The sequence below is a fragment of the Salvelinus alpinus genome, chromosome 39 (assembly GCF_045679555.1).
Source record: "Salvelinus alpinus chromosome 39, SLU_Salpinus.1, whole genome shotgun sequence".
Lineage (NCBI taxonomy): Eukaryota > Metazoa > Chordata > Actinopteri > Salmoniformes > Salmonidae > Salvelinus > Salvelinus alpinus.
In genome coordinates this window covers 268921-296577 of record NC_092124.1, presented here as the reverse complement: position 1 = coordinate 296577, position 27657 = coordinate 268921, and the positions used below count along the sequence as shown (strand labels likewise).

Below are 27657 nucleotides of genomic sequence, written 5' to 3'. Positions count from 1 at the left end.
AATGAAAAAAATAACTTGTTTCATTAAATTCAACAAAAAAAACACAGGAAAAGTGGTGCGTGCATATGCATTCACCCCCTTTGCTATGAAGCCCCCAAATAAGATCTGGTGCAACCAATTACCTTCAGAAGTCACATAATTAGTTAAATAAAATCCACCTATGTGCAATCTAAGTGGCACATGATCTCAGTATATTAACACCTGTTCTGAAAGGCCCCAGAGTCTGCAACACCACTAAGCAAGGGGCACCACTAAGCAAGGAGCACCACCAATCAAGCGGCACCATGAAGACCAAGGAGCTCTCCAAACAGGTCAGGGTCAAAGTTGTGGAGAAGTACAGATCCGGGTTGGGTTATAAAAAAATATCATAAACTTTGAACATCCCACAGAGCACCATTGAATCCATTATTTAGAAAATGGAAAGAATATGGCACCACAACAAACCTGTCAAGAGAGGGCCGCCCACCAAAACTCACGGACCAGGCAAGTGGGCATTTATCAGAGAGGCAACAAAGAGACCAAAGATCTACAACTACTGTGATTATTATTATTTGACCATGCTGGTCATTTATGAACATTTGAACATCTTGGCCATGTTCTGTTATAATCTCCACCCGGCACAGCCAGAAGAGGACTGGCCACCCCTCATAGCCTGGATCCTCTCTAGGTTTCTTCCTAGGTTTAGGCCTTTCTATGGAATTTTCCTAGCCACCGTGCTTCTACACCTGCATTGCTTGCTGTTTGGGGTTTTAGGCTGGGTTTCTGTACAGCACTTTGAGATATCAGCTGATGTAAGAAGGGCTATATAAATACATTTGATTTGATAACCCTGTAGGAGCTGCAAAGCTCCACAGCGGAGATTGGAGTATCTGTCCATAGGACCACTTTAAGCTGTACACACCACAGAGCTGGGCTTTACAGAAGAGTGGCCAGAAAAAAGCCATTGCTTCAAGAAAAAAATAAGCAAACACGTTTGGTGTTCACCAAAAGGCATGTGGGAGACTCCCCAAACATATGGTAGAAAGTACTCTGGTCAGAGGAGACTAAAATGGAGCTTTTTGGCCATCAAGGAAAACGCTATGTCTGGCACAAACCCAACACCTCGCATCACCCCGAGAACACCATCCCCACAGTGAAGCATGGTGGTGGCAGCATCATGCTGTGGGGATGTTTTTCATTGGCAGGGACTAGGAAACTGGTCAGAATTGAAGGAATGATGGATGGCTCTAAATACAGGGAAATTCTTGAGGGAAACTTGTTTTGTCTTCCAGAGATTTGAGACATTGTCCTTCCAGCAGGACAATGACCCTAAGTATACTGCTAAAGCAACACTTGAGTGGTTTAAGGGGAAACATTTAAATGTCTTGGAATGGCCTAATAAAGGCCCAGACCCCAATCCAATTGAGAATCTGTGGTATGACTTAAAGATTGCTGTACACCAGCAGAACCCATCCAACTTGAAGGAGCTGGAGCAGTTTTACCTTGAAGAATGGGCAAAAATCCCAGTGGCTAGATGTGACAACCTTATAGAGACATAACCCAAGAGACTTGCAGCTGTAATTGCTGCAAAAGCTGGCTCTACAAAGTATTGACTTCGGGGCGGTGAATAGTTATGCATGCTAAAGTTCAGTTTTTTTGGTCTTATTTCTTGTTTGTTTCACAATAAAAAATATTTTGCAACTTCAAAGTGGTAGGCATGTTGTGCAAATCAAATGATACTATTTTAATTACAGGTTGTAAGGCAACAAAATAGGAAAAATGCCAAGGGGGTGAATACTTTCGCAGGCAAATGTACCTACATACAGTGGGGAGCAGTGACCGTCATCTTGAACTTCTTCCATTTTCTAATAATTGTGCCAACAGTTGTTGCCTTCTCACCAAGATGCTTGCATATTGTCCTGTAACCCATCCCAGCCTTGTGCAGGTCTACAATTTTATCCCTGATGTCCTTACACAGCTCTCTGGTCTTGGCCATTGTGGAGAGGTTGGAGTCTGTTTGATTGAGTGTGTGGACAGGTGTCTTTTATACAGGTAACGAGTCCAAACAAGTGTAGTTAATACAGGTAATGAGTGGAGAACAGGAGGGCTTCTTAAAGAAAGAGCTCTGTGAGAGCCGGAATTCTTACTGGTTGGTAGGTGATCTTATGTCATGCAATAAAATGCAAATTAATTACTTAAATCATACAATGTGATTTTCTGTATTTTTGTTTTAGATTCCATCTCTCACAGTTGAAGTGTACCTATGATAAAAATTACAGACCTTTACATGCTTTGTATGTAGGAAAACCTGCAAAATCGGCAGTGTATCAAATACTTGTTCTCCCCACTGTATATATCTTTTAAAAAATATATATTTTCCTTTATTACTTTCTAACCCTACCACCCCTAATTAAAGTAAACTAGTGAACAACAACGCTTAGGCCTTTACTTCCAGCTTATACATACTGTATACATTTTATGGTCACAGTCTATTTTACAATAGTTCAATTTTTTTTGTTTTTACTTCTGTCCTTCCTCTACCCTCAACCTCTCCCATCTATTTCTGATGTCCATCTGGTTTTGTTTCCATTTGCCATATCTTTCAAACTGTGTTCTTTCACAAAAGTTCTTAACCTATATTTAGTTTTAAATTTAACCTTTATTTAACTAGGCAAGTCAGTTAAGAACAAATTCTTATTTACAATGACGGCCTACCCCGGACGACGCTGGGACAATTGTGCGCCACCCTATTTTTACATTTTTTATTTAACCTTTATTTAAGTAGGCAAGTTAGTTAAGAACAAATTCTTATTTACAATGACGGCCTAGGAAAAGGGACTCCCAATCAAGGCCAGTTGTGATACAGCCTGGAATCGAACCAAGGTCTGTAGTGACTCCTCTAGCACTGAGATGCAGTGCCATAGACCACTGCGCCACTTGGGAGCCACTTCATCACCTCTAGCGTACCTACACCGTGGAAATACAATGGTGCATTATGCCTGTTCCCAGTGGAAACAGAACCCCTCAATGGTTTTTAAAAAGGCTCAGCACAGGCTATTACTTTTAAGGAAGCTCCTTTGATGTCTGCTCAAAAATTGTCAAAATGTTTTTTAATAGTGTTGTGGCTAGTGTCCTGTTTTATAGTGTAATCTGCTGGGGGGGTAACCACTAGGGAGGATGCAAACAGGCTAAACAAAATCATCAAGAAGGTTGGATCTACCATCGGGACCAACCAGGACAAACTAGAGCCCATGCTGGAGAAGCAGATCCTCAAAAAGCTTAGAAGTATTGAGGCCAACACTAGCCACCTCCTCCACAGTAACTGGCTGGAACATTGCAGTGCAATGGCAGGCAGATTTATTTTACCCAAGGCCAAAACAGAACATTTCTACAGATCCTTATTACCATATGCCATGAGGCTTTTTAACACAAACACTTAAGTTTTTTTAATATCCATTGAGGATGTTCTGCTTTTAATGTCTGTGTGACCTTGTGTTTTTATGGTCTATTTACTGGTAATGTATGTATTGGCTGGTACAATTAAATTTCCCCTCTGGGGGATTAATAAAGTACTATCTTATCAGCTGCTGAAGCCCTATTGGGTTCATCAAAGTGACTTCCACTGTAATGGACCTTCTCATGATAGTACAACATATCGTAATCCCACACTCTACAACCGGAAATGCTAGACAGAGAGCATGAGGGACACATGGCCATGGAAAAGGGTAGCGGCATATATGTTTTATTGGAAAAATGACTTATCTGCTAGTTGTAGGTTACTATTCAAGATACATTGAAATAGCAAAGACACCCATAACCACATCAGATGGAGTTATCAATGGAGTACAGTACATTTTTGCAAGTGGGCGCTGAGGTCCTGGTTAAAGATAACGCTCCCCAGTTCTCCGCAAGCTCCATTTGCCTTCACACGTGACCAGTAGCCAATATCACACACAAAGCAACAGTGAGGCCGAGAGGGCTGTGAAAACAGTCAAGGGACTGTTGAAAAAGAACAAGGATCCGTACAGGGCTGTTAGCTTACAGGGTCACAGCACTGCATCATTGGACGTTGCCTGCCGAGCTCCCCATTGCCTGTCTCGCCAGCTCAGCTCAAACCCCAACGGACTAACTGGAAGGCCTTCGCTAAGAGGGACAAACAACTGAAACCAGCACAAACTGTAGACTTTAAATCGGAGACACCAGGCTGCGAGAAGGTCAACAGGCGTGGATTACAACCTCAAAGACACGCGCAACAGTGCTGCGGAAAGCAGATGCACCACGCTTCCATGTGGTGGACACAGGCTCAGAGGAGGAACTAGACACACCTCTGAGCTCTTCTAGACTCAGCCACAGCCAACACACAGAGGGGGAATGAGAGAGAATGCTCAGAGCCACATGAATTGAATATAGTGACCTATCCCCAGCAAAAAGAAAGACTATACAAGAGTTCTAACTAATGTCATGCTTTCATACAGTTTCTGGATGTGAATTAGCATTGTTAAAGAACACTTGGTTCTCAAATTGCATTGAAGTTATTTTTCAATGTTATGAATGTTGACTTCCCTTTCGGTCATCCATAGTTATGTATAACATGCACAGACTAAACTAAGAAAACATGCCAAAGCTAGAACCTTGTGGTGACATTTTTTTATACACAGGGAGCATCAATGTACAAGTTCATGTTCAGCAATGCTAATGTAAGGTATACTCAGGAGTGAAAGTAAGGTGGTATGGTCCGGTGTCCCGGCGAAATAAATAGTGGGGGTACACCGTACCAGTAAAATATAAGCCTATCAAACTAATTCAAACAAAATGTTGAGAACACTATAGTCAATTACGCCATTATTTAACATTACCGCATGTCAGCTGCATGAAAATGAGCAAATTGATTTCAAAACGTGCGGTATACTCTCCCAATTGCATCGTGGTTCGACGTGAACACTGAAGTGTTACCAAGGCAGAGATATGGAGACATGTGGCCCAGACAGAGAAGCAGGCATACATCAATGGACACATCAATTCAGGCTGTAAGTGTAGTGTGCCTAATGACAACTCGCTGAATGGCATTGCACGTTAATGTTTTTCTAACAGATGCCGATTTCCATTCATCAAATTGCGGGTGTACAGAGCACTGTTTGGATGCTGGAATTATTTAGTGAGTGGACAAAGGTACACGGGTAGCCAACAGGAGAGTCTTTTGAAGTGATCCACTTTCACCCCTGGGTATACATAATGTATGTTATTCATTTATAGTTAACAAACAAATATTTTAGACAATCAAAGACATCGTCAATGACCATGAGCTATTATTCATTATTTTATTCAAGTCGAAGCTCCTTTATTGAAGAAACAAGGACAACCTAGGCAAGTACACTTTTTTTCTCAGGGTTCACAATTTCCTAGAGGAACATCAACAATATCCACATGAATGCTCATGCTTAACATGTTAATTGTATTCCTTTTGAAAATCTCTAATCAGAATAGCCTAATATTCACCTTTGATATCAATTTCATAAATGCTTACAGTTATACACGTTGCTATTGAATGGACAGAAAAACAAAAAGTTATAAAAATCATATCTTGAATCGAGAGAAACATTAAGATAGAAGATAGGATACAAACTTTAAAGTATGAATTGTGCCAAACTCTTTCAAGGATGTCTTCCTCTCTCCAGTCGCTGTTAATCAGTACTGGGAATACTCCTTTGTCTGGAGTTTGGCAACAATTCGCTCCAACTGCCTCTTGGCTTCACACTGTGGGAAGTTGCCCATTTCGTAGTACTGAGGAGCAACCTTCACCAGCCTGGGGAGACGAGATCAATTAAATCAAAGTCGCATAATACGATCAAAATATCCAATAAAAGCATTACTTAAAAGCCTATGTTTAAGTGTAAACGAGTAAGTCATAAGACATGAGTATTGAAACGTTGACGCTTATCAAAAACCCTTGTTATTCGCTAATCGTTTTATTTGTGTAGACATTTCTGAGTTAAGACTTCATGACCACAAAACGTACCATTCCGGTTTGATATCCGAGCAGGTGCGAATGTAGTTCTTGGTGGTGAGGACAAACTCATTGTAGAGCACCCACTCTGGCTTGTGGTCCAGGACAGTAGATGGGTGTAGCTGGACCACCTGGTTGTCCTTGACTGTGAGGTAATGGCCCGTGCGCTCCAAATGAGCCACCTAAGCAAACAAGAAAATATTATAACATTTCAGAAAACACGCACGCAATGCGAGATAAATCGTATTTGTTCACTTAACGATGAATATCAGGGTTAGGCTCAATTCCATTTAAATTCAGAGAGTTAATTGAAATGTAAGTCTGCCCTGCACAGACTGACCTGCATGAAAAAGCCTGTGACGAGCGCTCGGCGGATGTTGATGTAGTAGTCTCTGCTGGTGAATTCGGTGCTGCGCCGGGGCAGGTTGAAGCGGTCCATGATCCGGGACAGCTGCGAGCGCACGTTGTCGGCCGACATCAGCGAACGGTAGTTCACAAAGTTGTCGTAGCACCACTGTGTAGACTCGTGGTCTGAGAAACAACACAGATCAACTAAAGTTACAGGCAACGGCAAGTCAAATAAGCCTCATGTTTCACAGTGGCTTAAAGGGACATTGCACTTAAAAATCAGACTTCAAAAGGTGAGTCTTCTGTTGAGATAAGTCTGTGGCCATATCCGATTACCCATACTTGCGCCATGTTATTTCCAGATTTGCGGTGCTTATCTTTAGTCTTTTATTCATTAGGGTTGGTCCACACAACCCATGGCGTAGGACGTGGACTCACGTTTGAGGTCTGAAACATCTGACAAATCTTGATTTTGAAGTCTAATCTGTCCCCTTAATGATTTTTTTACCCTATCAAAATAAAATGTTTGTGGCGCCCATGCTTACTTTGTTTGAAGGCGTGGTAGACGTTGAGGAGCGTCAGGTGGTCTCCGTCGATGTGGGCGAACCGCATCTTGGACTCGTCCGCCGCCTTCTTAGCCTCGGTGGGGCGGACGAAACACTGCGGGACTAGACAAGGTTGGTATGGGCCCCAACACAGACGCCCATAGGGATAAGTCAAGCATTCACAGAACAGAGGAACAAGGCCTATTGTAGCTAGAAAACTTCACAGAGAGCATAGGGGGGCAGGACCAAGTGGTGTGTTTATGAGGGGGGGGGGCTCTTCCGACTGCATGATGACTGGCTACTAGCTTGTCAAGGGGGTCAACACCTAACCACATCTGCAAAACAAAAGAGGTTTCACACACCTGCAGAGCGTTAAAAGAGCATTGAACTTGAGAACAGTGTACTGTATATATAACATTCAAGAGAATCCAAGTCCATTTCACATTCAAGTCAATGGCTACATAAAACAGCCATGACATTATAAAAGGGAAATAGATGTCCATATATGATGTCACTACTGACACACAGATGTGTGTGGAAGAAGAACATCAATACGTCCAAATTGGGAGTTTTTGCAACACCACCGGATCATTACTCATACATGTTTAAATGTGTATTTGACATTCAAGGTAGTCATTTTACAGTCACAGACCAAATTCAACATGAATTTCAGGAAACGTTACAAGAATCAAAAAAGTTATGGCCTTTGTATTGAACTGGGATTTCTATGAATCTCCTAAATTGATATTGAATTGACCACAACCAAATCACAAATGTGTATGAGTAAAGCATGAGGGGAATGACAATTTGAAATACTGTGAAAAGTCCAAACACTGAACATTCTATATGATAAAAACAGAAATCTATCTTGCCATATTGAACGCAAAGAGTTTCCCCCCCAGTAGTAAAACCAAAACCAACATTGGCCAAGAAAGCTTAAATATAGCCTAATGAACCACCCACATGCAGATAACAAATAACCCTGTAAAATGTGTAAACCTCACTTAAAACAAAAATAACAATCAGGCCTTGATGAAAAATAATTTTGACGAGTAAGAGCATGACAGCATCTTGACGATAAAAAAATAACATTGCATCTTGTACTGCCGGTGCAATTGGGCCAATAATACATCAAAAAGACACCATTAAAGCAGCCATAGACAAACCACTAAACAAATGCAAAGAGGCAATGTTTTAGACCCATCTGAGAACACTACATTGAGGTGCCTGCCCTGCACAATTGCACTAAGGATAAACACTCCCAGATTTCAAGCAGTTGGAAGAAACCTGGTCAACTTTTCAATTTTATACGGAATACAATTGGTTCTCAGTTTACTTTTCCATCAACCATTAAATTGCTAATTATCAATCAATCAAGGATCTAACCAGTAAGCCATTCAAATCCTTTGTGTAGACCAAAAAAAATGTGTATTCTTCCCTGGGGCCTGCTAAGGCGGAAGTTCCCCACCATTGGCTTTTTGTCATCTCAAATTTTGATTTGAGAAATACTTACCAAATATTGTCACTCGTTAACTCGATCCCTCCATATAAATCGAATACTTTCTAGCATCTTTGCTAACTAGACCTGCAAGCCCCCTTAACTGGGGGCCACATCTTTACTTTTCAAAAAGAAGAATGAACTCTTCTACCATTAGGAATTAACAAATATCATTAACAAAGCACTGAGGAGACGATCAATCTAGAGATCTCCATCTTGCATTAAATTGGAACCCACAGTGTTAAGAGGGTGTCAACTGGTGCCAAGGGTGGGCACTGGGCGACTTTGGATGCCAGCCATCCCGGCCCTGGGCCATTACCTGACAGCATGGCGGTGATGGAGAGGATCTCGTTGGAGCAGTTGAACTCGCAGCTGGCGATCACCATCTTGGCCAGCTGGGGGTCCAACGGGAACTCTGCCATCATGGAGCCCAGCTCTGTCAGGTCGCCGTCGTCGTTGAGCGCCGCCAAGTAGTTGAGCAGCTCCAGCGCCCGCATCAGGGTCTCCGGGGCTTGAGAGCACAAGAGAGGAAGCAAGAGGAGCAAGTGATCAGTACCGCATTTGTCACTTACTTTTCAGGCTGTCAAACAATCAATCAACAAATTATATTTTATGATAACCTGGTTGGTAAAGAGGTAAATCAAGAAAGAAGGCTGCCAAGTCAGTTTCAATTGAAACAGTTTCAAACTAAAGTAGCACTTCCAACAGGCAAGTATTCCAGCAAACCCTTGGCTCCCCACCTGGTGGGTCCATGAAGTCAAAGTGCACCAGGTCATCGATACCCAGCTTCTTCAACTGCAACACGACAGAACCCAAGTTGGACCGGAGAATCTCGGGATACGTGTTGTCCTGTAGTGGAATGGAAAATAGTCAGATCTGTAGAACATTAAGCCATTCTACTGGTATCATATCATCCGTTGTGTAACAAGGTCGGCTTATTCTGCCAAATTATGTGTTTAACAAGAGCTGAGCGTATTGGCCAAAACAGGCTTCTGTAAAATGCCCAGCACCACACGAGATACGTTAGACTATAAACATTTCCTTAATAAATCCATTGTCCTCAACATTACCCATAAGATAACAATTTATTCAATAGTCCATTCGACCATGTCCTTTGCCCCAACATTTCTACAATCCAGGACAGTTCACCTGCATCTCGGTCTTGTAGGCTTTCTCAGTGTAGAGGCGGAAAGTCTTCCCTGGCCGTGTCCTGCCAGCGCGGCCCGCCCTTTGCTGCGCCGAGGCTTTGCTGATCGCCGTGACCAGGAGAGACTCCACCCTGATACGAGGGTTGTACACCTGTGGGTTACAGAGTAGAAAACATTCTCACTCAAGTCTTATTTTATTAAAATTGGTGGATGCGGATTCCACGTTGGTGAATGTTTACTCAAAATGACAACTAGGTTCCAGTTCAACAACGTTTACTTCACCGTATGACCACAGTACATAGTCGCCATCACACTGAAGCCAGGTCCATCTCCAGTGAGACTACTGCGCAGGCGTACTCATAACAGTGATAGGACCGTAATAACAGACATATAGGGACACTTAAAACATGAGCTTAACAATCTCCCACCTTTTCTTTAGAAAAATAAAACAATTAAAAATAAATAATACTTTTAATTATTTTAATTAGTTCCCCATTACAAATGGATTGTTTGACAAAGTTTTTATTTTTATTATGCAAGCTGCCACTTTCCATTACTGAGTGCCTTCAGGAGCACAAGATCGGATGCTCCCTTTTTAGTTAGACAGTCAGCAAGCTGTTCATTTGTGGCCGACCGGGAAAACAGCTTTGAGGTGTGGAATCACAGTTCGCTTCAGGCGGAGGTCAGATGTGAATGTCCCTTGACAGCTCTGTTTCCCTGCAAAAATGCAGATCTGATGTCTATGGAATGAAGTTTCCATTTTTTCTGGCAGATCACTGTCAGCAGCAATCTGAGTGACTCTGAGGCACATGTCGTGAGTCTTTTGGGAGTTCTTTAGCAGCCAGCTCCTCAAAACCTCTAGACGTGCTTTAGGCACTATTCCAGTTAAGGATTCTTTAAGGGTACACACCCACCTTGTTGAGACACATTTTTGGCCAATGTCTTTGACTACCTCAAACACTCAATTTTTCCTCAAATTACTGAGCTCATCTAGTTTAGCTGTCAAATAACACGTCCTTTGTTTCAAGTACATCATAATTGAAAGTCATTCTGTTTTTCTCAATTTTCTATTGGTTCAATTCTGAGATTATCTACAAGTGACAGGTTAGCTGACTCTGTTGTACCAGAAAGTGCAGCGGGTTCAGAGTACTCCAATTTGTACCAGTTCTGGTGCTTTCTGTTGGCTTTCCCTGCACGTCTAATGACTGTTGCTGTGTGTGGAATACCACTTTCTCTGTCCATGTATTTAAAAGTTTCCCCAGTTTAAGATTGGAACAACCATGTTGTCTTAACACGTGGCTGATGAATGTTCTCATTTGAACACATTATTACCTGTGTCATGGTTGAAGGTCTCTGCTCCATTTCCTGTGTCAGTTTTCATATCATTGGATGTGACATCTGGTAGGTTTGTGTCTGTTAATGTGTCCTTTTTGACATTTACAGTAGGAGGCTGATTCTCAGCAACAGCCCCTCTATCTTGTTGATCATTTACTTTCCGCAATCTTGAGTGATGCGCCCTGAGAAAGATGCCTCCGTGTCTCACAAATACCACCACACCATCTTGGCAAATGACTACTCCCGGTCCTTTCTACTCTTGACAGGCAACTCGTTTGCGGTACACTTTGTTTCCAGTCTCGTATTTCTCATCTGTGGGCCGAAGCCGTTTACACAGAGCCCTACGAATTCTATCTGAACTCTGCGTCAGTGAATGCTTTTCTCGCTGCATGTGGTGCTGAAAGGTGCCATCCCACCCATGCACTCAAACTGGTCCTGTCTACTGCTGGTGGCTTGTCAACCTGTACAGAGGGAAGATTAGAGTTTTGCCCCAACACTAGTTGTCATGGGCTGTAGCCATGAACATTGTGCATTGAGTTTTTTACCATCAAAAGCCCAATCTAGGGCTGTTTTCCAGTCACATCCATTGTCTTGCTTCACTTTTCAGCATAATCTCTGTGAGTGTCTGATTATGTCTCTCCAGAAGTCCATTTCTCCATGGACTGTACGCAGCAGTTGTCTTTACTTCCATGTTGAATTTCTCTGCCATTTCATTATTATTGAATTCTCCCCCATTGTCACTGTACAATTTCTGGGGCGGGACATGCACACTTATCCAGGAATGAATGAAGTGCTTGACGATTTCACTGGGTTTCTTTGTATTCACAATGCTTCCAGCACTGACGCGTGTGAAGTGGTCGATTATGTGAAGGCACCACACACACTTGGTCCTAGCTCAAGTAGATCTACAGCCACTGTTTCATTGTACTTGGAAGCCAGTGGCAAACCAACAGCTGGTCTGGGCTTAGATTTGCAGCATGTCTCACAACTGTTAACTATCTAACATAGATAGGAAATACTCTCATCAACATTATTCCCAGAACTGCTGAGTCATTTTTGAAGGCTGTCAACTGTAGCATGTCCAAACTATTTGTGAAGGTTTAACAATACTTTGTGTTTTTCCTCTGTGGTCATGTTCTCTGTGTCCTTCAGAATCTAATTTTTACATGGACTCTGTGTGATGTCTTTGTCTAAAATGTTTACACAATAGTGGCCTGAGGTAGTAAGTTCAAGGGTCACTGGTTGTTTAAACATCACTGCCGTGTCATTTTTTATGTCTAGTACAGCCCCTGCCTTCTTGAGGGAAGCTTTGCTTAATACTAAGGGGATATCTGCAGGGACCACCTCTGTTTCAATGTGACACTTAGTCTGACCAATTTTTGCTGGTATCTTGACTCTTGGTAGAATGGACGACTCTTCCCATCTCCAAATTTGAAAGCTCTGTTGCTTGGTGTGTCAATCATATTTTGTACTTATTTCATATTTAGTTCACTGACATAGCGATTCAAGCCATTTTGCGCCACAAACGGTGCATGTACATGCAATATCAAATCACAGCAGATCCTAAGGATTCAACCTATAAAGACCTTTGAACACAGTGTAATGTTACACTGCTCCATCTCTGGGTTTACATTTTCCTCTGTTAGTTTAAACTTGTTCATTCTTATGAGGACAGTCTTTAATCCAATGGTAAGTGCTTTGACAAATAGCACATTTTGATCTCCTTCCATATTTGTCCAGTGGATTTGTGCCGGGCTATGGCGCCCTCGTCTGGTTGTCTTGAGAACGTTACTTGTTGGCGCCTTTTCTCTGTTGCTCAGTGTAATATGCCGCATCACTCACTTGCATTCCATCTGTTATTGGCCTGACAGACTTTAGTGCTGACTTCATTGACGCAAAAGTCAGCACTGTAGGAGCAGTAAAGCCAAATGTTTCTCCCTACCAGGAGTGGCAGGCAGTATCTAGCAACTTGAAAGCTAACACTGCATCTGGGAGAAGCATATCGTACTTGCGCATCCTATTGTACCTCTGTCTCTGATAACACTTTCAAAGTTTGAATATGCCTCGTTGTCACGGTCTTTTTCTTCTTTAAGAAACACAGAACCCAGTGCTCTGATCAAAGTTATCATACCGTCATCCTTGTTCAAATCCTCAACGGATATTTCCAGTGCTGTATCTCTCGCTCAAACGACAATACAACCGCAAGTGCTTGCTTTTTCTCATCCAGATTAGTAACCAGTGTCCAGATTCCAAATTAATTCTCCAACTTTCATATGACCTCTTCTCGCCGAAGCGAGGTGGCACATTGCAACGTTAGTTATTAGCCATCCTCTGCTACCAATGTTAACTCAAAAGGTTTCAGTTTAACAACGTTTACTGATCAATCGCTTTCAATTTGAGGAACGATATATCTTTAGCATTGTCTTCAAAATACTAAGTGCGATTTTTTCTCTCAAAGGGTCGTAAGGGAGATAAAGAACAGAAAACGTAAACAGAGTATTGTGGTTGATATGTACTTTTAAAACAGTAATACCATTTATAAAAATAAAAAAAAAACAAAGATTGTGCTTTCGGGATCCGTATTAAGTTTAAATTGCACTCAGTAGTCTGAGTAGCGCTATCAATAGACAGACTAGGGAGAGCAGAGTGCCGACCACCCTACTAAAGCCAAGGTTAGCAGAGTAAAAGTTTGAGGAAAACGCATGCCAGTCTTCCCTGCTACCACTTCAGTCATGGTGATCTGCATCTGCTGTGGGAACTGTTCTGACATTCTCATATGCTTTGCTGATTCGAAGTGACTGTTGATTGTCGATTTTCTCGTGTTCCAGCACAACGTTGCATGGAGTGAAAAACGATTTCCCTCCATTTTCATGTAAAACATTTGGAAATTGTTTCACATAGTCTTTAGCTGTTGTTTTTGTTGGCAAATGAGATTGATCTATGTTCATTGTACTGCCTGCCTGTCAGTCAACAACCAGCCATCATCTTCGCACGTGAAAATACTGACAGGCCAGGGGGAAGGGAAAAAAAACAAAAAACTTTGGCTTGTAGTTGGATTGGACCATTTTCCACAGTAACAGTGCAGTAATTGGTCAAAATTACAAACCCGCTTTTGATTGGACCATTTTATGTGCTAAAAGTGCGGGGATTGGTCCAAATTGCGAGTTCTCGCATAATATGCGCCAATTGCAAAATCAACCAATCGCAGAATCCTGGAGGGACTGGATAATACAGAAAACTTGCCCAATATGGTTTGGGCCATGCTCTACGAACAGTTCGCTGATAAATTGGACAGGTAGGTTATATGCTAAAGCCAGAATTTGTATTTGATAATTGGCAGCCAAGCAAACCGGTCATCATGTCACCAGCATCATTCAAATGATAGCCTACCCTTGATATTTAGTGGAAATTTGCATAAGTTAAAGTTAATCATAACTTCATAAAGCGCTCCAATTCATCCAAAAGGTGTTTGATGGGGTTGAGGTCAGGGCTCTGTGCAGGCCAGTCAAGTTCTTCCACACCGATCTCGACATACCATTTCTGTATGGACCTCGCTTTGAGCACGGGGGCATTGTCATGCTGAAACAGGAAAGGGCCATCCCCAAACTGTTTCCACAAACATGAAAGAACAGAATCGTCTAGAACGTCATTGTATGTTGTAGCGTTTATATTTCCCTTCACTGGAACTAAGGGGCCTAGCCCGAACCATTAAAAATAGCCTCCAGCCGACCCTTCGCATTGCGCATGGTGATCTTAGGCTTGTGTGTGCGGCTGCTCAGCCACGGTAACCCATTTAATGAAGCTCCCGACAAACAGTTCTTGACAAACAGTTCTCATGCTGACGTTGCTTCCAGAGGCAGTTTGGAACATGATCGTAAGTGTTGCAACCGAGTGTAACAGTATTGGTTCCGTCCCTCTCCTTTACCCATCGCTCCACAAAAGCCGCAGCTCTTGCAGAGCAAGGGAAACAACTACTTCAAGGTCTCAGAGCGACTGACGTCACCAATTGAAACGCTATTAGCGCTACAGCACTCAGCAGTCCCGTTGTTGTTCCTAAACTTTTCCACTTCATAATAACTTCATGGCCAAAGGCATGATGTTTTTAAATTAATATTTGCACATAAAAGTATTTCCACTGCAATTGTTGTGAAATCTATTTCAGACAAAAAAAAGATCCCATCTTGTCTTGCGTATTTTGTTTTGTTGACATTGGGAAACTTTACTGATAACATTCTGTTTCTAGGAGGTCAGTCATGAGTTGTTTAAAGCGTCAGGTAATTAATCCGCATGAAATGGGTGGATGGAAACCTGGTTACTACTATAATTTTTCTATCTGCATTGTGCTTAGATTGTGGACTACAGAAAGTTCAAGTGTCACTGTTATTGAAAAAAGTTAAAGTTTGTAGTACTGGTGCCAGGTATTCCCTCTGGGTTTGAAATGACGAGGTAAGGTAAAACAATTATAGAGGGAGAGGAGCAGCAGCAGCCTACCTTTTGCTTGGCAAAACCGGGATCGATCACAAACACCACTCCGTCGATGGTAAGGGATGTCTCAGCAATGTTTGTGGAAACCACAACCTAGGGAACAGGCATTGGGGTTAGCACTAGCAGACAACTGAAATACTTTCTATACAAACTTACATCATAAGCCATTGGAAATCTTTGGTGATAAACGAGCACCAATGTATGAAATCTGGGTTGTATTCAGTAGGGCACCCCATAGCAAAACATTTTGAAATTAAAAACTAAAATCTGTGTTCTGATTGTACAAGTTCAGGAAGTACCTTCCCATTTTACTCAGTTTCAAAACGTTTTCTTCCTACTGAACACAACCCTGTTTTTATAGTCCGGGCATGTTCTGCTGGTCAGTACCTTTCTTCCTATTGCACCGCTGGGCTTCCTGGGGGGTGCGGCCTCAAAGATTCTTTGTTGCTGCTGGGGAGGCAGTGTGGAATATAGTGGAATGACTTTGATGTCTCCGACTTCAGGTCCCAAGTCGTCAATCTCCCGTTTGATCCGTTTACAGGCCTCGTCAATTTCCTGATAGTTCAGAGTCAGACAATATTCATGTTGAGCAGCAGACAGGTACCCTGAAAGTTAAACCTCCCCCAACCATTCAACTTATATTCAGATGACAACCTTGGTGTTGTCAGCATCACGCTTCAAAACTGAACTGAACCGCCTTGACTGCATATGAGAAGGGCTGGAGGTATACCTCGAACAGTGAACCAACTCAAACCATCTTGACTGCATATGAGAAGGGGTACAGGTATAGCCCTTGACTAGTGTCCAGTGAACCAACTCAAACTATCTGGATTGCATTTGAGAAGGGGTGGAAGTATACCTCTTGTCCGGTGAGAAACAGCAGACAGTCCCCCTCCTCTTCCTCACACATGTGGATCTGCACGACCGTGCGGATGGCGGCTTCCAGGTAATCCCGCTCCGGCTCGGGGGTGTAGAAGATCTCCACGGGGTGTGTGCGTCCGGGAATGGTCAGCAGTGGACAGCTGTCAAAGTACACTTGGAACTTCCCGGCGTCTAACGTAGCGCTCATCACAATCACCTGGCAAAAAACATATTCCTGTTAATGCTTTGTGGTTGTTATGATTTGTTGCAATGCCACTGTGTGTACAATAGTGAAACCGTGACTATGGGACCCAAAGAGGGACACATCTACATTTGAATAGGGATCTAAGATGGACGAGCAAATAACTAGGCTAAATGACATCGGGACTAACTAAGGTAAGTGAAAAGCAATCCAAAAACATAACCCTTAAAGAGCGAATGCCTTTTAAAAGCCAATAAAAAACAGCCTGTGACATCGATATGAGTCAGAAACAGTTATTCTAGTGTTGTCTAAAACAGCTTGGATACTCCGTGCCTCACAATAGGTAAACGAAGGTTGGGTTTTGATTTGACAATGTCCATTTGCCCACTAACATGGGGTGAAAAGCTGTGGTGATTGCTCTCTATCCAATAGTATAGACAGTGAGACAGACATACCCAGCAGCTCTGATGTTGTTTACATAAAACACGCTGTACATTTTTTTGTTGACAAATACAGCACAAACACCTTAGTTAGATGTAAATTTGCGCAACTAAAGTATCCTCTGCAAAAAAGACTAAATGAATGAACAGATTTCTTGAGTTATGGTATCTTAGAGTCAATCTAGGCTTCAGTGTCTACAGTGTCTCATGGGCGACAAACATTAGCCAAACGCAGAATCTGTCAGGAAACACACCAAGACAGAAATCTAATTTCTTCTAATGAGCAACAGAAAAACACACGTGCCAATCCTCATATTCAGTGGCTCTTTAAGGCCTTTTGTACAGGTATGGGGAATGAGCTACACCAGGGGTTATTTTTGGACTTGGAAATAGTTAGCAGTAAAGCAACATTTACAATTCATATGTGGTATTTTTCACTCCATGTAACTCATTCAGTTATGGTCAATACCATTTTAACTGCATCCAAAAACAAGCAAATTTAAATTCAACTAATGAATCAAATTAAATCTCCAGAATTGACTAAATGCAAATGATAAAGATATCAACCTTGGTATAGGCCCTGGTTCTCATTTGTCTTTCCTTGATTCCCCACCGCTTTCTCAAAACACAGAGAAGATTCAAATCAAGGACATGAGGCATCGAGGAAAGACTTGAGATGCCCCCCCTGGAATCAGAGGCTGTACCTTGAGGTCTGACCTCTGTCGGACCACCTCCTTCAGGACTCCCATTAGGATGTCCGTGGCCAGCGTTCTCTCGTGGGCCTCATCCAGGATGATCACGCCATACCGCTCCAGCAGGGGGTCGTTCATGGCTTCCCGAAGCAACATACCGTCTGTCATATACCTTAAAGGGGAAAGGACACACATCGTTTGAAACATAGCAGATGCTGACCTAGTGATGGCTTGAACTCTAAAATGTGTGTTTATTGATCTTACGCCTCTTCAAAATGAATACATAAGTAAACAACCTTTGCTCCCTTTTAGTGTGCCTCTGTAACACTATACCAAATACTTGTTCACCACAGTATTCTAAAATAACTTCATTCTTATTAAAGCATGTCCAAAGAAATTTGACTGAAGCCGTGTGTGTTGAATTGAATTAACTGGCTATAACCCAAATGCTTGGATCCTGTATTCTGGGGGTATTCAATTACAGTTCTGAAGGGCCAAAATGCTGCGTTTTTGTTTTACCCATGTTGTGTTCAGTAGGCACAAAACAGGAGAAAACTCTTAAACTGAGTAAAACGGCGATTGGTACCATCTGAAGTTATCCAATAACAACTGCTCATTTTCTAATTCCATTGAATAACGTCTTGCAGCGCTTTGTTACAGCTGTGCCCTAATAATGATGATCCTGGTAGTAGGCGAGAATGAAAACCGGAAGTGTTTAGGCCTGGAATTGAATAACCCTGATGTAGCCTCTACTATCCAGACAAGAAGTTGCTTACTTCAGTATGGTCTTGGCGGAGCTGCAGTCCTCAAATCGTATGGAGTAGCCCACCTCTTGGCCCAGCATGACGTCCATCTCGTCGGCCACCCTCTGGGCCACGCTCATGGCTGCCACCCTCCTGGGCTGGGTACAAGCCACTGCCTTCTTGGGGCCGCCCAAGCCCTTCACCATGTCCACACACCACTGGGGGATCTGAGGAGGAGAAAGGGAGGGCATGTTATGGATGTGTCTGTCTGCTGAAACAACATAAACATATTCCAAGGTGCATTGGTTTGGAGGGGAGGGGGAGAATTGACTGGAATGCCAAATTACAAATCGCCCCTATACGCTACCTCTTCTGTGTCTGAGGGAACAAAGTAGGTGTAAACACAGTGATGTAACCACTTGGCCTTCAATGGCATGTGGAGGGAGGAGGGCTATTGCTTACTGTACACCTATCTGATTCCATCAGAAAACAAACAGAGGGTACAGGAGATCAAACTAAAAGTCAACCCAAACTGCTTCTTCCGTTTCAAGCGTGAAGTTTTGCCAATGGAAAATAAGCACTTTTGCAAAGTAGAAACACAGAAGAATTTAAAGCAGGAGTTGACATTAAGGGTTTCCCCATTTCCCAGGACAAGTGACCTGAGGAGTCGCGCAAGCTGCCCCAATGGGCAGAAGATTGTTTGTTTAACCGATAACCAAAATGCAAAGAATTCTAGTAGTTAAGTTTCTGATTCCTCCCATGTTTAGGTGAAAATAACTTCAAATTTTCAGGGGCAAGTGATTGTAATCTTTCAGCCAACCAAAAAAATGCTCCTGACTTGCCCAATGGGCAAGAGCCTCTTAGCCCTTAATGTCAATCCCTGTTTAAGGACCTTCAAACAGAACTGCACCTGTGTGGTTTTCCCGGAGCCCGTCTCTCCGACGAGCACGAAGCTCTGGTGGCGTGCCAGGATGTCGTTGAAGCGCTCCTTGTACTCCCACACAGGCAGCTGCAGCCTCTTCTTCAGGATCTCATAGTAGCGCGGCGTGTGGGGCAGGTTTGTGAACGGGTTGATCTGCTGCTGCATGGCTGTCTGCTTGAGAGGCAGCATGCCTCCCCCGGCCATCATGGTGTTGGGGGGCACGACAGAGGGCTTCACATCCCTATCTCGGTCCCGGTCCCGATCTCTGTCGCGGTCCCTGTCTTTAGAGCGCTCGTCACGGTCCCTGTCGCGATCTCTGTCTTTTCTATTAAAAAAAAATAAGAATATACATAAGTCAACCCACGATAGTATATTACTTGAAATAGAGTACACTTTAATGTAGTGGCACATTTACAAAATGTGCATAATAGCAAAAACAAATTCAGTTATATATTTTGGGTTATGTCAATAAGAATTATTACACAAGAATCAGTACATTGATATTATTCATTGACCATTCTACAGCAGGACATTTTACAGATTACCATTTAATGGAATCCAAATATGCAAGTGTTTCTCCCGGTCCCCAAAATACTATTGTATGTAGATTAAGTGCTAATGCAAGTTGGATGCAATATTAGAAAACGCAAGTGTTGGTTATTAGGCTATCTTGCAGCTGAGAGGCTAGTTCCTGAACTTGAGAAATAGGCTGGCCAATTAATTGGCAAATAAAACCCAACTCCATGATTAAAGGATTACATTTCTTATTGTCAGTTGCCCACAAGGCCCAACCGAAACTCAACCCCTCTGAATCAGAGAAGTGCAGGGGGCTGCCACATTGGGCACCTGTTGTTGTGGGTGATTAATTGCCTTGCTCAAGGGCAGGGCGGCAGATTTTCACCTTGTCGGCTCGGGGATTCGAACGGGCAACCTTTCGGTTACCTGCCACCCAGCTCGTGTTCATAAACGGCGTAGAGCGGCGACGTGGGCGGACTGGAGCTCCAATATCACATAAAATGACAATGTGTCACATATTTCTATTTAAGTAGGCAAGTCAGTTAAGAACAAATTCTTATTTACAATGACGACCTACTCAAGCCAAACCCTTACCCGGACGACGCTGGGCCAATTGTGCGCCGCCCTATAGGACCCCCAATCCCAGCCGGTTGTGATACAGACTGGAATCGAACCAGTGTCTGTAGTGGCGCCTCTAGCATTGACATGGGGTGCCTTAGACCGCCAACTCCGTTGATGTAAAGACATCGTCGAATCGAGTTAACATTACTTGGCTAGCCAGTTTACTCTGTATAACGTCAGCGCTAGGCCGCAGAACATCAACACGTGTCTTATCAACATGACTACACGAGCGTCACAAGCTGATTAACATAGGATGCTCGCGGATATGTAGCTAATCGTAAATCATCGCTACAAAGTAGCCAGCTAATAAATGATAACTAGCAAGAAGAAACATTAGCCGGTTGATAGCTAGCTAAACAAAACAAGCTAGCCGTTCCCTAGCAGCAACTTGCTACCCGAAAGAGAGTAGATTCATTAAACTAGAAGCTTACCCATCAGATCTCTTTTTATTTGAGTGGTCATCGCCTAAATCTAAACGGTGTCTTTTAGACATGATGAATAAACATAGATAAAAAAAAATAAGTGTATATTTAGCTACTTTCCTTACAACCGGTTAGCTACCGTGATCTGCGCGAGGAAGCAAATTCGGGTAACCCGGAAGCAGTTTGTTTTAGCTCGCTGGTTATGGTTCTGCTGAGGGTAAAACCACAGATAGATGAGACAAATATTTCACTGGATGTATAAATGTGAGACATCCGGTAGGCGTTTCCTCTCACTACCTTATTTGGTAGTGAAAGGAAACCCAATGGCCGGCAGTGGGAGAAGATTGACTGACATTCTGCTAATTTTCTCATAAATTAAGCATTTGATCTCCATACAGTTTTCTGTTTCCAAAACTATAATCTATAACAATCAGAGTTAGCTAATCTCATACAAATGTTACTTTAATAAGAGAATACAGCTCCTTGAAAAGAAGCTGTCAAAATCACAAGGAAAAAACTGGCAAATGCAAAATAGGCATGCTGCAAGACTAAAAGCCACCAATACCAAGTACGTCATCATCTTATAGATTGGAATAACAAAAATGGAGGACATAATTGACAAAAACCTTAACAGTCTCTGGCAAAAACTGGCATTGCGTAAGGACTAAGAGTCCTCTTACTTAGATCTAGTGCCTTTGATTGCATCCTGGAAGGCAATGTCGAGCGTGCCTACCCCCTCTTACAAAAAATTATAAAGAAATGCACCATGTGTAGAATGCGTGCACAGCTTAGAAAAATTAACAAGTTAATTTAACAAACCAAAAACCATAGCACAACGAAAACAGAAGGGTTTCACTGGATAGTACTTTCCTTTTGGTGCCTTGAACCCCCCACGTCCCTTTTGTAGGACTCTGTCTTTCAAAGATAATTTGTAAAAATCCAAATAACTTCACGGATCTTCATTGTAAAGGTTTAAACATTGTTTCCCATGCTTGTTCAATGAACCTTAAACAATTAATGAACACGCACCTGTGGAACGGTCGTTAAGACACTAACAGCTTACAGACTGTAGGCAATTAAGGTCACAGTTATGAAAACTTAGGACACTAAAGAGGCCTTTCTACTGACTCTGAAAAACACCAAAAGAAAGATGCCCAGGGTCCCTGCTCATCTGCGTGAACGTGCCTTAGGCATGCTGCAAGGAGACATGAGGACTGCAGATGTGGCCAGGGCAATAAATTGAAATGTCCGTACTGTGAGACGCCTAAGACAGCGCTACAGGGACACAGTACAGCTGATCGTCCTCGCCGTGGCAGACCACGTGTAACAACACCTGCGCAGGATCGGTACATCCGAAAATCACATCTGCGGGACAGGTACAAGATGGCAACAACAACTGCCCGAGTTACACCAGGAATGCACAATCCCTCCATCAGTGCTCAGACTGTCCGCAATAGGCTGAGAGAAGCTGGACTGAGGGCTTGTAGGCCTGTTGAAAGGCAGGTCCTCACCAGACATCACCGGCAACAACGTCGCCTATGGGAACAAACCCACCGTTGCTGGATCAGACAGGACTGGTAAAAAGTGTTCGTCACTGACAAGTCGCGGTTTTGTCTCACCAGGGGTGATGGTCGGATTCCCGTTTATCGTCGAAGGAATGAGCATTACATCGAGGCCTGTACTCTGGAGCGGGATCGATTTGGAGGTGGAGGGTCCATCATGGTCTGGGGCGGTGTGTCACAGCATCATCGGACTGAACTTGTTGTCATTGCAGGCAATCTCAACGCTGTGCGTTACAGGGAAGACATCCTCCTCCCTCATGTGGTACCCTTCCTGCAGGCTCATCCTGACATGACCCTACAGCATGTCAATGCCACCAGCCATACTGCTCATTCTTTGCGTGATTTCCTGCAGACAGGAATGTCAGTGTTCTGCCATGGCCAGCGAAGAGCCCGGATCTCAATCCCATTGAGCACGTCTGGGACCTGTTGGATCGGAGGGTGAGGGCTAGGGCTATTCCCCCCAGAAATATCCGGGAACTTGCAGGTGCCTTGGTGGAAGAGTGGGGTAACATCTCACAGCAAGAACTGGCAAGTCTGGTGCAGTCCGTGAGGAGGAGATGCACTACACAGTACTTAATGCAGCTGGTGGCCACACCAGATACTGACTGTTACTTTTGATTCCCCCTTTTTTCAGGGACACATTATTCCATTTCTGTTAGTCACATGTCTGTGGAACTTGTTCAGTTTATGTCTCAGTTGTTGAATCTTATGTTCATACAAATATTTACACATGTTAAGTTTGCTGAAAATAAACGCAGCTGACAGTGAGAGGACATTTCTTTTTTATATACACTACCATTCAAAACTTTGGGGTCACTTAAAAATGTCCTTGTTTTTTAAAGAAAAAGAAAATTTGTCCATTAAAATAACATAAAATTGATCAGAAATACAGTGTAGACATTGTTAATGTTGAAAAGAACTATTGTAGCTGAAAACGGCAGATGTTTTATGGAATATCTACATAGGCGTACAGAGGCCCATTATCAGCAACCATCACTCCTGTGTTCCAATAGCACGTTGTGTTAGCTAATCCAAGTTTATCATTTTAAAAGGCTAATTGATCATTTGAAAACCCTTTTGCAAATATTTTAGCACAGCTGAAAACCGTTGTCCTGATTAAAAAAGCAGTAAAGCTGGCCTTCTTTAGACTAGTTGAGTATCTGGAGCATCAGCATTTGTGGGTTCGATTACAGGCTCAAAATGGCCAGAAACAAAGCACTTTCTTCTTAAACTGGCCAGTCTATTCTTGTTCTGAGAAATTAAGGCTATTCCATGCAAGAAATTGCCCAAAAAATTAAGATTTCGTACAACGCTGTGTACTACTCCCTTCACAGAACAGCTCAAACCAGAATAGAAAGAGGAATGGGAGGCCCCGGTGCATAACTGAGCAAGAGGACAGGTACATTAGAGTGTCTAGTTTGAGAAACAGACGCCGCGCAAGTCCTCAACTGGCAGTACCATTAAATCGTACCCACATTTCCACAAACTTCAAAGTGTTCCCTTTCAAATGGTACCAAGAATATGCATATCCTTGCTTCAGGGCCTGAGCTACAGGCATAGATTTGGGTATGTCATTTTAGGCGAAAATTGAAAAAAAGGATCCGTCCCTTTTTTTCAATTTGTGGAATTTGTTTTCAATTTGTGGAAATGTGAAAGGAATGCAGGAGAATATAACACAATAGATCTGGTAAAAGATAATACAAAGAAAAAAAACATCCATTCTTTTATATTTTTTTGTATCATCATCTTTGAAATGCAAGAGAAAGGCCATAATGTATTATTCTAGCCCAGGTGCAATTTAGATTTTTGCCACTAGATGGCAAGTTAATGGATAGAGGGCAGGTTGGGGAGAAATGACCAATTTCTCCACAATAGGAGCAGAGGCCCAGATTCCTCCTTCTCCTACGCCTTGGGCAAACGTGCAGAGACCACCTCTATCGGCTCTGGCCACGGAGCAGGTGTAGCCATGGGCTCCGGATTCCACGCAGGTCTTCGTCAGGACCGCAGGAGGTTGTTCAAACAAATCACCATGCTGATGAGCTGATGGAGGGACAGGTTGTCATCACGGCAGGCTTTCTCCATCTGTACCTCCTCCCGCAGTCTGCTGCGGAACACGGTAACCAGAGCTGACTCGTTTCATCCGGTGGAGGCCGTGATCTTCCGGAACTCCAAAGCGAACTCTGAGGCGGTCCTTGATCCCTGGTGTAGTCAGAGTAGGTGCTCACCCTCTCGGCCCTCCACAGGATGATTAAACACCGAGCGGAAGAGGAGGGTGAAGCGCTCGTAGGACTCGACCTCGGGTCCGCCTGTTTCCCAGACCGCGGCACCCTAGTCCAGGGCTCGTCCGGTCAGTGCCGAGATGGCAAGCCTGTCTCTAGCTAGCGAGGTACAGGTCTCAGTGCAGAAAGAATCCCTTGCATCTCACTGGTGCGCCGTTAAAGGGACAGGGGTATTCCGCGCATCGGCTCAGATGGGACGGAGGCAGGTAGTGGTGTGGGGGCTGGTGCCGGAACCGGTGCTGGAGACTGGAGGGACTGCACATTCCCCTCCAAACGCAGAATGGTTGCCAGCACACTGTCCATGGCATTGTCGAGTCTGGAGAGACAGTCCTCTTGATGCTGGACTGTCTCTACGATGGTCGACAGCTCAGTCTTTCCTGCTGTCTCCATTTAGTAGGTTGGTTATTCTGTCACGCTGTAAAATGATAGGAGACAAGCGCAGGAATACGTAATAAGGGTTTTTATTTTCTCCACCCAAACAAAAGAGCAAGATGTAAACCTCTCAATAATACACGGTACGAGACCCGTAAAACAAGTGCACAATAACACGTAGCATGGAAGCCGATACAACAGCACAGGTGCTCACAAGACCAACAGACATGGTAACAATAACCGACAAGGACAATGGGGAACAGAGGGCACATATATACACATACTAATCAGGGGGAATGGGAATCAGGTGTACGTAATGAGACAAGGCAGCCCGGGGTTGGTGGTAATGAATCCAGTTCAGTGACGCCTAGAAGGCCGGTGACGTAGACCTCCGGAGCTGGTGAACGGAATGAGCAGCAGTACTAGGGGGATCCGTGACAACACCATAGAGACAAATGCAGTCAAACCCCTATACCTCTCCCTCATGTTATCAAAGCTAGAGGGAAAGGGGGCGGGTGTCAAGATTTTATGAGTAACAGGAGCTGTTAACTGGAGCTCCTCCCACATGCAGAATTTGGCCATGTTCGAGAGCATCAAAACTGTGATGTATCATGGGTAAATTGTGACTGACTGATCTACAAATAATAATGAGTTGTTAGTTATGATGCAAGGTGATTTGTAGATCAGTCAGTCGGCAGTTGCATGCACTGTCGGCTGCCTTCCTTTTGCTTTCCCCTTCACAGAACTGACCAGACAGTATAGGTGAAACCAAAGCAATATGGCGGAAACTAGGTGGAGCTATTGCATAACATCCCCCTAGCTGTATCAAGGTTGTGATGACAAGTGAACGAGAGCAAAGGGGAGTGGGCATAGTTTTGGAATGGAATGAGGCCTGCTTCTACCCCCATGCCCCTCAGTTTGATGTCAAGTTAGAGGGGCCAGGGGGACAGTCGTTCCTTGTTACGAGGCTGTGCCTGATCTGCATATCCTGTTTACTTTCATTTATTGTGGTGTCATGACGTACCCTGGGGGGAGGATCATAGCCCCCTCCCCCTCTCTCGCCACAGTTTTATGACTTTACGACAGGTCATAAATACCTGGTAGAAACTGCCATGCAGTATTTAGGGAGAGCGAGAACAAAGACCTTATTTTGTTCAAAACTCCTATATCCCCAAAATGGGAGAACTATTTTTGAGAATGTGGGAATGGTCCGTGGACACTTAAGGGACAGTTATGACAAGTGTGTTTCATTTGGTGATCTCATGGAGGACAGGAAACACACATAACTGTATCACCTAAAGTGTACATTTCCCAGCTGTCAGGTTTACATCTAAATATTGTGAAATGTATTTGATTAAACATGAAACTATTTGTGAAAAGATGTAATGTGATGTTAACCTTCTAAATGAGAGTATGGGTTTTCATATAAAGTTAACCAAATCAATGGCCACGCCCACATGAGCATAGACATTACATCGGCATCATGGAACCGCCCTTTTCTACTCCAGAGTATAAGACCACCCGTGACCAAATTCACATTTCATGCCAAAGAGACCCACGGTAAGCCGGATGTCTCGATTGGTTAAGAAGTCAGATAAAGCTGGTACATCGTCCCCACGTTGGAATGGCTACAATTCTATAGGCCACGGAGACCATACAGCTGTAGTTTTGGCTACACGGCTGAAAATGGTTAAACTCTGAGACTATTGATCACTACAGAATAAGAGCAAGGAGTCTGCAGCTAGAAATGACGTAAATCTGGAGTGAGAAAACAGACAACCGCTGAAGCATCTATTCTATGAGAACATTTCCGAATGGTACTCTGAAGTTTCCATTCTAACCACTAGGGCAACCATCGTGCAGATATCCAAGGGTTTGCGACGTTCAGTAATGAGAATTGAGGTAATAATAATAATTAATTCATAGAACCCTAATTGATCAGATATTAAACAATTCTAACGTTGTAATCTCAACATTTTCCGTGGTGCCCCGAATTCCTAATTAATTCATGTTTATATGATTAGTTTAATCACGTAATAATTAAACCTAGAGAACTGATTTGATATAAATAAGTCTTCACATTTAATGATAGTCACAGACACGACAGTGGTTTCGGAAAAATAAGAGGTGTGTGTGTGTGTGTGTGTGTGTGTGTGTGTGTGGTCACAAAGGCTTAACAGGGCATTCTTAGCATCTTTATAAGCACTACATAAATGCCTCAGAAATCTTGTTTTGGATAACAGCTGAGGGATGGGGCTGTAGAAATGCAGCCACTCTCAATTTCATAGACAGAGCTATGGATGCAACGGTCGACCATCCTGGGATCCAAATGATCCTTTTTTTGAAGTTATACAGTGCTTGATTACAATTAGGCCTACATTGTTTACAAACAATGGTGTAAAACAAGCTTACGTAATAGGGTAAGACAGTTCAACTAAGGTCATGAGACATTTATAAGCTGTATTCTTCAAGAATCAATGGCTATATAACATTAATTTAAAAGCATCATTAATGTCTTATTTCTCCATTAGGCCTACTGATTCATTACTGACCTCTGGGCACCAGTCAATGATTGAAAAGTCAGAGGAAGACAGATTAACAAAGGAGCTCAAACAGTATAGCATCCATTCAGAAATCGTGCCAGTGAACATCAATGCTTTATATTTGAATAATGGTTATTCTG

The 27657-nt window shown here is 43.1% G+C and overlaps 1 protein-coding gene across 1 annotated transcript; it reads right to left on the bottom strand.

Annotated features, from left to right (window-relative positions):
• Positions 1–5283: 5283 nt before the first annotated feature.
• On the bottom strand, positions 5284–20948 carry LOC139566938 (ATP-dependent RNA helicase DHX15-like). Its single transcript, XM_071388317.1, has 14 exons — positions 20771–20948; positions 19191–19527; positions 18314–18507; positions 17550–17709; positions 16202–16420; positions 15730–15897; positions 15349–15435; positions 9524–9673; positions 9115–9223; positions 8694–8885; positions 6877–6999; positions 6324–6514; positions 5996–6165; positions 5284–5782 (listed from the first exon to the last, which is right to left on the bottom strand). The coding sequence occupies exons 1-14, from the start codon at positions 20830–20832 to the stop codon at positions 5665–5667; spliced, it is 2280 nt and encodes a 759-aa protein (XP_071244418.1). The 5' UTR covers positions 20833–20948; the 3' UTR covers positions 5284–5664.
• Between the last annotated feature and the right edge of the window lie 6709 nt (positions 20949–27657).